This window comes from Lithobates pipiens, unplaced genomic scaffold (genome assembly GCF_037356315.1).
Source record: "Lithobates pipiens isolate NorthernLeopardFrog02 unplaced genomic scaffold, aLitPip1_a1.2 Scaffold_19, whole genome shotgun sequence".
NCBI lineage: Eukaryota > Metazoa > Chordata > Amphibia > Anura > Ranidae > Lithobates > Lithobates pipiens.
Genome location: NW_027507764.1, coordinates 563,962,440 through 563,975,260, shown reverse-complemented (window position 1 = coordinate 563,975,260; position 12,821 = coordinate 563,962,440). Strand labels below are relative to the sequence as shown.

Here is a 12,821-nt window from a genome sequence, read left to right as displayed (position 1 = left end):
CTGGTACCCCTAGCTGCCTATGCTGCTGCCGGCCATATGTAGAGGGGGCTGCATGGGCCCCCTGCATCACAGGGCCCGGTTGCGGTCGTGACTACTGCACCCCCTATAGTTATGCCCCTGTTTTATATACAACTATATAGACCAGACCAAAATGAGGGACAAATGAGGAAGGAAAGAGGGACAGTCCAAATCAGGGACAGTTGGGAGCTATGTTTTTATTGCAGTCTGTGCCCCCCATTAGGGGGATTCATCCTCTCTATTTGTCCTGTTTACCATTGTCATTGAAAGTGAAAGTAAAAGAAAACCCCAAATTTTGAGTTGCCCCCAGAAAAGTAATAGAGGGGAAATTTTCCAATGGGGACACTAGTTCCTGCAATCTGGGGGTAGCCAATGATTTACCTTAGTTTGGAGGGATTTTCTCCCACTTACTGTTTGGCTATGGGACAGGAAGTAAAGGTACAATTCCCCAATGAAACACAAATGGCAAAAAAAATTAACTGGCAAGGGTTATAACCCTCCCTCACTCTATTCAAAGTTTTGCCTATAGTTCTACTTTAATTGCATAAATCTGAACATATATGTAGAAGTTACGCTCCTCTATCTTCCAAGGGTCCCCAACGTTTGCATATGACTGTATATAAAGACAAAGATCTTTAAGTGTCAATAATATAAGAATAATATGAGAAGTTCCAGTTACCAGTGCCAATCGACATGGTGAATGAAGAATTTTAAGGATCTCTCAAATTCACTCACTGAGGTGCTTAGGTGAATTTCACATTAAAACGCATTTCCACCCAAAAATGGAACTTCCGCTTTAAGTACTGGTGACCCCCTGACATGCCACATTTGGCATGACATTTTTTTTGGGGGGGTGGGAGAGCGGAAACCCAGTTTTGACAGGCACTCAGCTCCCTCTGTACCTCTTCTGGGCACGTCACAGGTCCCAGAAGATTGCCAGGCCATTCACAACGTGCAGCATGTTTCGCGCATGTGCAGTGCGCACCTGGCTGTGAAGCCACAGCTGGCGCCCCCAGTTACATTCCTAGCGCCACGGAGAGGAGGGGGAGAGGAGCGAGGCATCTCTGGACCTTGGGACAGGTGAGTCTCTGTTTATTAAAAGTCAGCAGCTACACTTTTTTGTTAAATGAGTGGAACTCCGCTTTAAAAGAAAAAAAGTCTACCTTTATTATTTTATTATTTGCACTTATCTAATGAGCACTTAGCACCTTTTATTTATCTTCTCACGATAAATTGAATCTTATTCATATATATAGATAGACATACTGTATAAAATATATCACTGGACGTTTTATACGCACAGTTTGTGGCTGTAGTGCGTTTACTTTTTATAATTTTTTATTATGATATTGTTTTCTTATAATTGGCACTACATCAGGTTTTAGTTTTGTGTTTGATAGATAGTATTCTACACTATTATATCTTTTGATCACACATGCACAACACCGCTAGGCGTTAGCACCTCTGTAGTGTGTTTACAGATTGTCACTGTGCACTTTATATATATATTTTTATTTTTTTAAATTTTGGTACTTTATATATTGTATCTATGTGATCTATGTTTAATTTAATTTTTTTCTCTTTATATACACTTACACTGCAATTGTTAGCAATGTATGGTAATATATGAACATCAAGAGTTTATTGTATATTTAAACTCCGTAATTTTTGAACCATTTGTCTATTTTTAAGAGAATAACCTTGTATCAAGTAAGGTAGATCTAGAAGGTTACAAATGTAATAAGAATAGCGCGACACCAATACACCCCACAATTGATGCAGAATAATAGTTCCACTATGCACAGTATGCCAAAGGGGTTCCAAAAACAGTCCCTAATTGCATGGAAAGGGTCGCTGGTATAATTCATGGCCAGCCAGGTACCCAGGGAAGTAATATGAATAAGCAAAATTTCGTTTTTATCTCCTCAAAATGTTAGCAAAAATCTAAAGATTTTCGTGAACTTTGAGTTTCATCATTTTGGTGTCAAATGGAAGGCAAGGAAATGGAAGGCAAATTTAATGTGGTTTCTGCTGTTTTTTATGGTTACAATATGTGTTGCAATAAGTGATGTAACGCTTTTGGGGAAAAGGTTCCTTGTAACTCCAAGAGGGGGGTCTCCTTAGTCCTTGGTTTATAGTCGGTGGGAGGGAGGCTGGCCCCCAGGCCCCTCCAAAGGCCCAGGTCATGGTGTTTTTTTGTGACAGTAGGTAATGGAGCTTCCATTCCCCTAAGCTAATTGCAACCATAAAAACCAGCAGAAACCACATTAAATTTGCCTTCCATTTGACACCAAAATGATGAAACTTCACCAAAATCTTTAGATTTTTGCTAAGATTTTCCCCGTCCATCTCCGTCTCTATGTCCCCTGTCTGGGACCATGGAGAAGGACCAGTGCTATACCCAATGGTCTACATCTGATGATACACACCATCACTGTAATCTTGATATAATGTACATCAAACTACATTTTTTCTCAATAAAATTTTTGAAACGAAAGGAAAAAAAAAAAAATTAGCTTATTCATATTATTTAACCACTTAGCTGCTGCCATTTGTTTATGGTTAACGGTAAAGTGGTGAATGCGTATTTTTCCGCTGGCCACTAGAGAAAGTGAGCACTTTTCTGGCCACCAAAGGGAGCATTACAGTTTTCATTGCTTGTATTTTTTTTTTGGTCATTAATACCATCATCATTAGTATCCTTATTATGGCATTCCTAATTTTATTATTATTACTGAAAAAAAAAATATTTTCAGGGGTGTCTTGAGACCCAAAATTTATTCCAAGGGTTTTTCTTTATTAAAAAGGTAGAGAAAGGCTGATCTAATGTTACATGTATTATTAGCACAAACCTATGTGCTGTAACAGACAGGCTGTCTACAGTATTAAGTGATCTTAAAGGGGTTGTAAAGGTTCGTGTTTTTTCACCTTAATGCATCCTATGCATTAAGGTTAAAAAACATCCAACAATACCGTCCCCCCCTCAGCCCCCCAATTTTACTTACCTGAGCCCGTTTACCTGCTGTACTCACCCCCGATCTGCTCTTCGCCACTCAGCCTGGCCGTTGATTGACTAGAGTGGATGGATCAAAAGCAGTGCAACCATTGGCTCGCGCTGCTGTCAATCACATCCAATGACGCGCCGTGTCGGGGGCGGGGCCGAGTGATACAGTGAGTTGCTATAGCTGCCGGCTGTATCACGGGAGCGCGCCCGCAAGAACTAACCACCATGTGAGAGCTTCTATGGACACCGAATGCTGGACTCGGGAGCATGCCCGCAAGGTAGAGGAGCGCTTCTCCAAGGGGGTTGTCTAATGCAGTGAGGAGCCACAACAGCCACCAAGGGACCCCATAAATGGATGTTCGGGGCCACTCTGTGCAAAACGAGCTGCACAGTGGAGGTAAGTATGACATGTTTGTTATTTAAAAAAAATAAAAAAACGATCCTTTAGTGTCACTTTAAAGTGTTACTAAACCCACAACAGTAAAATCTGTCTGTATAGGCAGTAAAGCATGCTTGTTATTCTCACTGTGGAACCTTTAGGGTTAACCCTCCGCATTGTGGAAAAAGGCTGTCTCCTCTGATCCTCCCCTTCTTCCACTGTCCCCAATACATCTCCTGATACAACAGGGCCTTTGGGCCCCCCTGCACATGCTCAGTTTGGTGTGTATTGCTAGAGAGTTTTTTGTTTTGTTTTTCTTGGGAGGGTGCATGGTGTGCCAATCAGCCCTGTCCAGACAGAGGGTCAGGGGTCCTGCAGCCTCACAGGACAGTCAGGGGGAATGAAAACTCCTCTTACAAGCTTTAGCCAGACACTGATAGAAGTCATACGACTATATGCTGATGAGAAAAGGTATTTAGCTGTTTATATTTACTAAAACTATTGCATGTTCTGTGTACTGTGGGAGACCAGATATAGTGAATGCAGGCTCCTGGGTTTAGTAATACTTTATACACAGACGAGATAGGTGCAAACAACCCATGTCTACAAGTCCATGACCCATACACACTGTGCTAGAAAATCTATTTATACATTGTAGGAACATTTATAAATAATAAATAAATTCAATAGAAATATTTCGGTCTTTTCAGATACAATTCGAGATAAAGGTTGTGCAGATAAAGCTATGTAGTTCAGCTCTTTTTATTAGGACGTTATTTAAGTGCAGTGAGTGAATAAATGAGGGTTAAATAGGGACTTTTTCTATGTTGCAGAGATCCCAGCTGCCTCCGTTGACCTCTCTCAGTTCAACTTTACCGATCTGGTAAATGGAATGCTCAACCGGGCTCTTAGGGGTGAGTGAACTCCCAGGATTGTAAAAAAAATAGATTTTGATGTTGAGATCTTTTTTTTAAAGAGAGAATTTGGTGGGGTTAATATTCGTGTTTTTTTTTTTTCTAATATAACATTCTTCTATTTATTGGAGGATATATTCCCCATTTGGCTAACATTGTCAAATCAGAAACATGTTCTGGATATGAAGTCATGGGCTAAATTCTTGGCATTTCCTTCGTTTTTTTTCCTACAGAAATTTAATTAGTTAAATACACAAGTAAATGTTTGCCAACATTATTTATTTCATTTTATGGCCAAATGGGATTGTTGGGGTAAAAGTGAAAGGGGTACCAATCATTTTTTACCCATACCGTAGATATGGTCCTATCAATGTCACAATAAACCTGTTACTCCCCAGATGCCAGCAGCCTGTATATTGCAATTCACAGCCACAGTGTCATTAGAATGTTAATTAACCTTTCACCTGAGAACTAGCTGTGCACACTTTTTATTTCCATTTTCGACAGCTGCAGGTCTCTTAGAGATCGGAGGCATCGGGATGGGTGTCATTCCCAATTATGTGATCACCAATTTTGGTAAAGAGTGTTCCTAGAAGCTTACAGGTACAGTTACATAGTTAGTCAGGTTGAAAAAAGACACAAGTCCATCTAGTTCAACCATAAAAAATAAAAAATAAATAAAATAAAAAATATCATACAATCCCATATACACAAAACTATACCCAAAGTTGATCCAGAGGAAGGTGAAAAAAAACCCCAGAAAAGCATGATCCAATTTGCTTCAGCAGGGGAAAAAATTCCTTCCTGATCCCAGAGAGGCAATCAGATTTTCCCCGGGTCAACTTTACCTATAAATGTCAGTGCCCAGTTATATTGTGTACACCTAGGAAATAATCCAGGACTTTATTAAAGCAATCCACTGAGCTGACCAGAACCACATCTGGAGGGAGTCTATTCCAGATTTTCACAGCTCTCACTGTGAAGTGAAGAAACCTTTCCGTATTTGGAGATGAAATCTCTTTTCCTCTAGATGTAGAGTGTCCCCTTGTCCTCTGTGAGGACTGTAAATTGAATAACTCAACACCAAGTTCACTATATGGACCCCTTATATATTTATACATGGTGATCATATCCCCCCCCCCCCAATCCCCTCTTAAGGTATATTGAGATAGATTCTGGTACAGTTACTATCTGTATTCATAATTGCAATTTGTGGGCAGCATATTGGTTTAGTATGGAGTGAAAAAAAAAAAATGGTTGGCTGCACTTCCGTAAAGTCACCTTCATTACCTAATCACCTAGATAGATATCTCTTATGTCACAGTGGGGGAGATTGACTAAAACGGGTGCTTTCCGAAGCTGGTGCAGCTGTGCATGGTAGCCAATCAGCTTCCAACTTCAGCTTGTTAAAATAAGTTTTGGCAATAAAACATGGAAGTTGATTGCTTTCTATGCAGAGTTGCACCAGATTTTGCACTCTTCAGTTTTAGTAAATAAACCCCCTGTGTTCTAAATGCCTGTATGATTTCTTGAGTAGATGTGTGCATGATGAAAAAGTTTGTTTCGTTTTGATTCGCTGTGAACACTGAGGCCGCGTACACACGGGCGGACTGTTCGTCCAACTTTGTCCGCTGAACAGTGTTTGGGCGGACAGTCCGCTCGTGTGTGGGCTTTCAGCGGACAGTTTCAGCGGACAGTTGGACGGACAAGGTTTTTCGGAAATTCCGTAAAACTGTCCGCTGAAACCTTGTTTCAGCGAACAGTCCGCTCGTGTGTAGGCTTGTTCGTCAAACAAAGTTGCGCGCATGCTCAGAAAGGATTTTCACGCCGAAAGCTATAATGCAGTGTATAGGACGTCGTATTTTTCGTCCCGTCGTACGTGCCGTTCACGTCATCGCGCACGGTTTCAGCAAACTGTTCGTCCGTCGTGTGTGGCCATGTCCGTCCATGCTAAGTTTGAGCGGACTGTTTGCCGAAACTGTTGGACGGACAAAGTTGGGCGAACAGTCCGCCCGTGTGTACGCGGCCTGAGGGAAATTCCAAAACCCAAGTGAACAAATAGAGTAAAAGTAGTGCTGCGCTGTATAAATACCGTATTTGCTGGCGTATAAGGCGGCTGGGCATATAAGACGACCCCCTACTTTTCAATTTAAAAAGTTGGTATTGTGCTGTACTCACTGTATGACGACCCCCTTGTGCAGGAATTCCGTATGTTCAGAAACGAAGTTGGCGCCAGGTAACATGCTGTCTCACAGTATACATATAGTATACCGCCCTGAGCCAATCACGGAAAGCTATGCATTCTATTATTGCATACAGTGCCTGCTCGGATTGGCAGAGGCTGTTACATCATCAGCCCGCGCCTCCGACTTTCACAGCCAATCCGAGCAGGCTGCAGAGGTTGTTACTCCAATCCGAGCAGGCGCTGTATTCATTAATAGAATACATCGCTCGCCGGGATTGGCTCAGCGGTGTATATTGAATGTATACAGTATTACCGCACACTATTGGCTTTATATTCGGCGTATAAGACGACCCCAGCTTTTTGCTAATTTTTTTTTACTGTAAAAGGTCGTCTTATACGCCAGCAAATACGGTAATAGAATAAAGTGCAAAGAGTTCTCTGAGGTAAATACACTAAGAACGCACTGATAAAAGCCAATGCATGTAAACTTCAACACAAGATAAAGTGCATATAAACTTCAACACAAGATAAAGTGCATGAGAATTGACACATATAAGCTTAAACATGTAGTAAAGTGCATTGTTGATCCTAAATAGGCCAATATGGCTTCCTATCCTCTAGGTCAGTGATTCTCAACCAGGGTTCCATGGAACCCTTGGGTTCCTCCAAAGGTTGCTAGGGGTTCATTCAGCATTGGGCAATCTCTGCCTCTCAGATAAGTTCCCACTCACACCATTGATCTTTTTAGCTATCTGTAAGGAGGTAATTCTTCCCAATGACCACAAGTGTAAGGACCACTCTTCCCAATGACCACAAGTGTAAGGACCATTCTTCCCACTGACCATCACACTAATGTATCATGAGTTGTAGATTTCTAATTTTTAGCAGGGGTTCCCTGAGACCAGAGAACTATTATAAGGGTTCCTCTGTGTTGAAAAGGTTGAGAAAGGCTGCTCTAGGTGTATAGGTGTCCCCTTACCTTACTACTGTAAGGTAACAGCATGTAAATGTATCTCACCTAGTGTGCCTGACGCATCTACGTGGCACAAACACACGGGCACAGTAGGATACCGGAAGTGATGTGGACGAGCTCGCTGCTCCTTTTGTTTTACCAGTTTTGCTATTATTGAATGTGAGTACCTGTTTTACTGTTATTACCAATAAACCCTCTTACGAAATTACTACACTATTGGAGCATTCCTCTTGTCCCCCATATCCATCCATGTCACGCTTATGAGGTTCACCCGCTCCAATGAGTTTAAAAGGGAACGCTGACAGTGAATAGGACATACACACCAGCAGAGCCGGAGAGGATATTTTGGGACGTGTACAAGGGGACACACAAAGGTTCCATCCATTAAAGATACATTTACATGCTGTTACCTTACAGCAGTAAGGTAAGGGGACACCTATACACCTAGAGGATAAGAAGCCATCTGTCACCAGCACTTCACCATAGAAAGTGATCACCAGCACCAGCACTTTACAGTGGTGTGAAAAAGTGTTTGCCCCCTTCCTCATTTCCTGTTCCTTTGCATGTTTGTCACACTTAAGTGTTTCGGAACATCAAACCAATTTAAACAATAGTCAAGGACAACACAAATAAACACAAAATGCAATTTGTAAATGAAGGTGTTTATTATTAAAGGTGAAAAAAAATCCAAACCATCATGGCCCTGTGTGAAAAAGTGATTGCCCCCTAAACCTAATAACTGGTTGGGCCACCCTTAGCAGCAACAACTGCAACCAAGCGTTTGCGATAACGTGCAATGAGGCTTTTACAGCGTCCTGGAGGAATTTTGGCCCACTCATCTTTGCAGAATTGTCCTAATTCAGTTACATTAGAGGGTTTTCGAGCATGAACGGCCTTTTTAAGGTCATACCACAACATCTCAATAGGATTCAGGTCAGGACTTTGGCTAGGCTACTCCAAAGTCTTCATTTTGTTTTTCTTCAGCCATTCGGTGGTGGAATTGCTGGTGTGTTTAGGATCATTGTCCTGCTGCAGAACCCAAGTTCGTTTCAGCTTGAGTACACGAACAGATGGTCGGACATTCTCCTTCAGGATCTCTTGGTAGACAGCAGAATTCATAGTTCCTTTTATCACGGCAAGTCTTCCAGGTCCTGAAGCAGCAAAACAGCCCCAGACCATCACACTACCACCACCATATTTTACTGTTGGTATAATGTTCTTTTTATGAAATGCAGTGTTCCTTCTACGCCAGATATACTTGGACACACACCTTCCAAAGAGTTCCACTTTTGTCTCATCGGTCCACAGAATGTTGTCCCAAAAGTCTTGGGGATCATCAAGATGTGTTGTGGAGAAATTGAGATGAGCTTTGATGTTCTTTTTGCTCAGCAGTGGTTTTCTCCTTGGAACTCTGCCATGCAGGCCAGTCTTTTCCTGATAGTGGAGGCATGAACGCTGACCTTAACTGAGGCAAGTGAGGCCTGCAGTTCCTTGGACGTTGTTGTGGGGTCTTTTGTGACCTCTGGGATGAGTCGTCGCTGCGCTCTTGGGGTAATTTTGGGCGGCCGGCCACTCCTGGGAAGGTTCACCACTGTTCCATGTCTTCGCCATTTGTGGATAATGGCTCTCACTGTGGTTCGCTGGATTCCCAAAGCTTTGGAAATGGCTTTATAACCCTTTCCAGACTGATAGATCTCAATTACTTTCTTTCTCAATTGTTCCTGAATTTCTTTGGGTGTCGGCATGATGTGTAGCTTTTAAGGATCTTCTGGTGGACCTTACTGTGTCAAGCAGCTCCTATTTAAGTGATGCCTTGATTGTGAAGAGGTGTGGCAATAATCAGGCCTGGGTGTGGCTAGAGAAATTGAACTCAGGTGTGGACAACCACAGTTATAGTATGTTTTAACAAGGGGGGCAATCACTTTTTCACACAGGGCCATGATGGTTTAGATTTTTTTTCACCTTTAATAATAAACACCTTCATTTACAAATTGCATTTTGTGTTTACTTGTGTTGTCCTTGACTATTGTTTAAATTGGTTTGATGTTCCGAAACACTTAAGTGTGACAAACATGCAAAGGAACAGGAAATGAGGAAGGGGGCAAACACTTTTTCACACCACTGTATATTCTTTTTATTGATAAAAAAAAAGGAAAAATAACTTTTTCACGGACACATTTATTCACCTTGATTTATAATTTGTATATTTCATTTGATTTTTATATTTTATTTTGTATTTTATTGGATTATCTCACTGTATCGATTCACTATCACTGTGACTTGCCTCGCATTGGCCTATTTAGGATCAACAATGACCGATGTGTGATCTATGCACTTTACTACATGCTTAAGCTTATATGTGTCAATTCACATGCACTTTATCGTGTGTTGAAGTTTACATGCGTTGCCTTTTATCAGTGCGTTCTTAGTGTATTTACCTCAGAGCACTCTTTGCACTTTATTCTATTATTTATACAGCGCAGCACTACTTTTACTCTATCTGCACTTGGAAGTGCAGTCGCTGTAGATCCGAGGGGGACATGCAAGGAAAATAAAAAACAGCATTTTTGCTTGCACATGATAGGATGATAAAATCTGCAGAGCTTCCCCTCATTTCAGAGCTTCCCCTCAGATCTACAGCAATCTACAGCGCCTGCACTTTCAAGTGTACTTATAGTGCAAAGTGGATTTGCCTTTAGTATATAACCCCCAATGACTCTTTAAATCACCTGTGGCTTAACAAAAACAGCATTATTTCAAAATGGTATTATAATAACACACACAGTCTTTGATTTTAGCAATATGTGTACATTGCTGAAATCCAAAAACTGTGTGTGTTATTAGAATACCATTTTGAAATAATGCTGTTTTTGTTAAGCCACAGGTGATTTAAAGAGTTAGAATTCGTCTGGAGTTCAATGTAAAATTTGATTCAAATTTCAGTCCGAATTTCCGAAAGTTGCACAAATTTCGTTACGTTATTTGGAGCATTTGGTAAAAATGTGTTTATATTGTAATTCGGGTATTTGGATATATCCGAATCTCCAAATAATGAAAAAATGTTCTGAATATTAATTCGGAAGGAACAAAATGAACCGCGCAGGTCTATTTTTGAACCCTGAGACCCATGGTGCCCCCCCTTTCTGTTACTTCCCTATGCCTTTACCTGTGATATATTTTTTGTGTATATATTTTTTTATAGATCTTGCTCAATTTATGACAATGTAGTAAATTGTCATCTACTTTGTTGCTATTTCATGGCACTGCTATATTCATCTCTACCTTCCCTTATATTGTTGGCGGTTATTCCTTTATGTACTGTATGTGTAACTTATTAAAACATTTGTATCCTTAAAAAAAATCGTAATAAAAATACAATTAAAAAAATCCCCTTTATTGATTCATAATTCACAACGACAATCCACAATGTACAGATAGTTTCATAGTTAATAATTTTGAATAAAGACACCAGTCCATCCAGTTCAACCTGAGTGAGTGTCTACAATTGTCCCTATCCCTGTACATCACACACTCACATCGGTCCCTACCCTCAAGGAGCCACAATCCAAGGTCCCCATTCATATACTAGGACCAATTTTGGAAAGAAGCTAATTAGCCTACCTTATGTCAGATTATGGAATATAGCCACCAACTAACACGTTTCACGCCAACCTAGGCGCCTAATCATAGCTCATGCGCTATTGTAGAAATTCAACTTTGCTCCTTATTAATTGATGTTTATTTGTTTCCCAGGTGCCAACAATTTCTTCTCCTTTCTGAGTGTGACATCATACAGTTCCTTTGCGTTCCACAAGGTTTCAATCCTTATTTATAATAGTATGTGCTGCTTGATTTATCGATTTCAGTCCTTCGTTATAGTGTATCTAGAACCAAGAACAAGAATGTCGTATATTGTAGCTTACCCATCCTTAGCCCTTGTACACACGGTCGGACATTCCGGCGGAAGGTGTCCAATAGGACCGTGTTGTCGGATAATCCGACTGTGTGTGGGCTCCATCGGACTGTTTCCGTCTGAGTATCCGACGGACCAAGTTTTCCAACTTGTCTATAAAATTTTCCGACAGCATGATCCGATCGGACTTTGTACCGATCATGTGTAGAGAATTCCGATCGGACAAAGTGTCACGCATGCTCAGATCAAATTCCTAAACCAAAGCTATTGGCTACTAGCCTGAACGTAGTCCCGTCCTAACGAAATAACGTCATCGCGTTAAGTACGATCGGATTTTCTGACAACTTTGTCCGACCGTGTGTATGCAACAGTTTCGGACAAAATCCGTCTGACAAAATCCGACGGATTTGGTTGTCGGAATGTCCGACCGTGTGTACAAGGGCTAAGACGTGGTAGCTGCCTTGTTTTTCTTTTTTTTTTTAGGTTATTGTTCTTTCCTTTTCACCTGGTGGTCCTGCTGCCAGAAACACACTTCCTGTCCTGGGCTGACAATGCCCAATCATTGTATTGTATCTATGGAGGACCAGTTTTGCCACTCTAGGACATACAGGGGTTTATTTACTAAAGGCAAATAGACCGGGCACTCTGCAAGAGCAGTTCCTCCAGAGCTTAGTAAATGAGCAGAAGCTCTGCTGACTTCCATCATCCAATCATGTGCAAGCAAAAATGCTGTTTTTTTTTTCATTTTCTTTGCACATGATTGGAGTATTTTTTGCAAAGTGAAGCTTTACCACATTTACTAAGCTCTGGAGCAACTGCAGTTGCAAAGTGCACGGTCTATTTTCCTTTAGGACTACAAAACAGCAACTCTCCTCCTTTTTTATAAAATAGAGATAAAGGGGTACTGTAGTTCACAGAGGACAATTGGACTGATGGAACTGATAATATTGCAGGGGGCACAGGACACAGGAGAGCACTGGATTTCTTGCAAAGCCAACAAAAAAAATGTTGTTTCCTTCTGTGGCAGAGGTGCCCATTGGTGAACTGCAAATGGAGTTGGTGCTTGGAGACCCTGTTGGAAGTGGGAAAGACATTCCAACTAGTGTGAGTAATCTTGACTAAGTGTATTTATTAATACACCAAAAGATTAATTTTGTGACTATCCGTGACTTCCTCAATTGAGAGTTGTGGAAACAAGGCTCATAAAGTCTCATCTGTGGTGATCACCATAACACCACTATGTCAAGGTTTCCGACACTTCAGATTGTCTTTTCCACCTCTAATGATGTTCCCAAATACCAACAACATTCCCTATTCACCGACTGGCACTTCTGGCACACAAGCAAACAATGGGTTGCTTCAATCAAAATCCAAGTGTCTCTGACCATCATGATGTCTCTGAGTGGGCCTAGGCTTGGGATTCCACTGGAGTGAG

The 12,821-nt window shown here is 41.2% G+C and overlaps 1 protein-coding gene across 2 annotated transcripts in view; it reads left to right on the top strand.

Moving 5' to 3' along the window:
• LOC143997640 (uncharacterized) overlaps positions 1-12,821 on the top strand; it is a 322,976-nt gene that overhangs the window by 39,381 nt on the left and 270,774 nt on the right. For both annotated transcript variants that reach the window (XM_077493359.1, XM_077493358.1), the window contains exons 4-5: positions 4,235-4,315; positions 11,227-11,310. In XM_077493359.1, the coding sequence (XP_077349485.1) occupies positions 4,235-4,315; positions 11,227-11,310 (165 nt within the window). The remainder of the gene's footprint in view (positions 1-4,234; positions 4,316-11,226; positions 11,311-12,821) is intronic.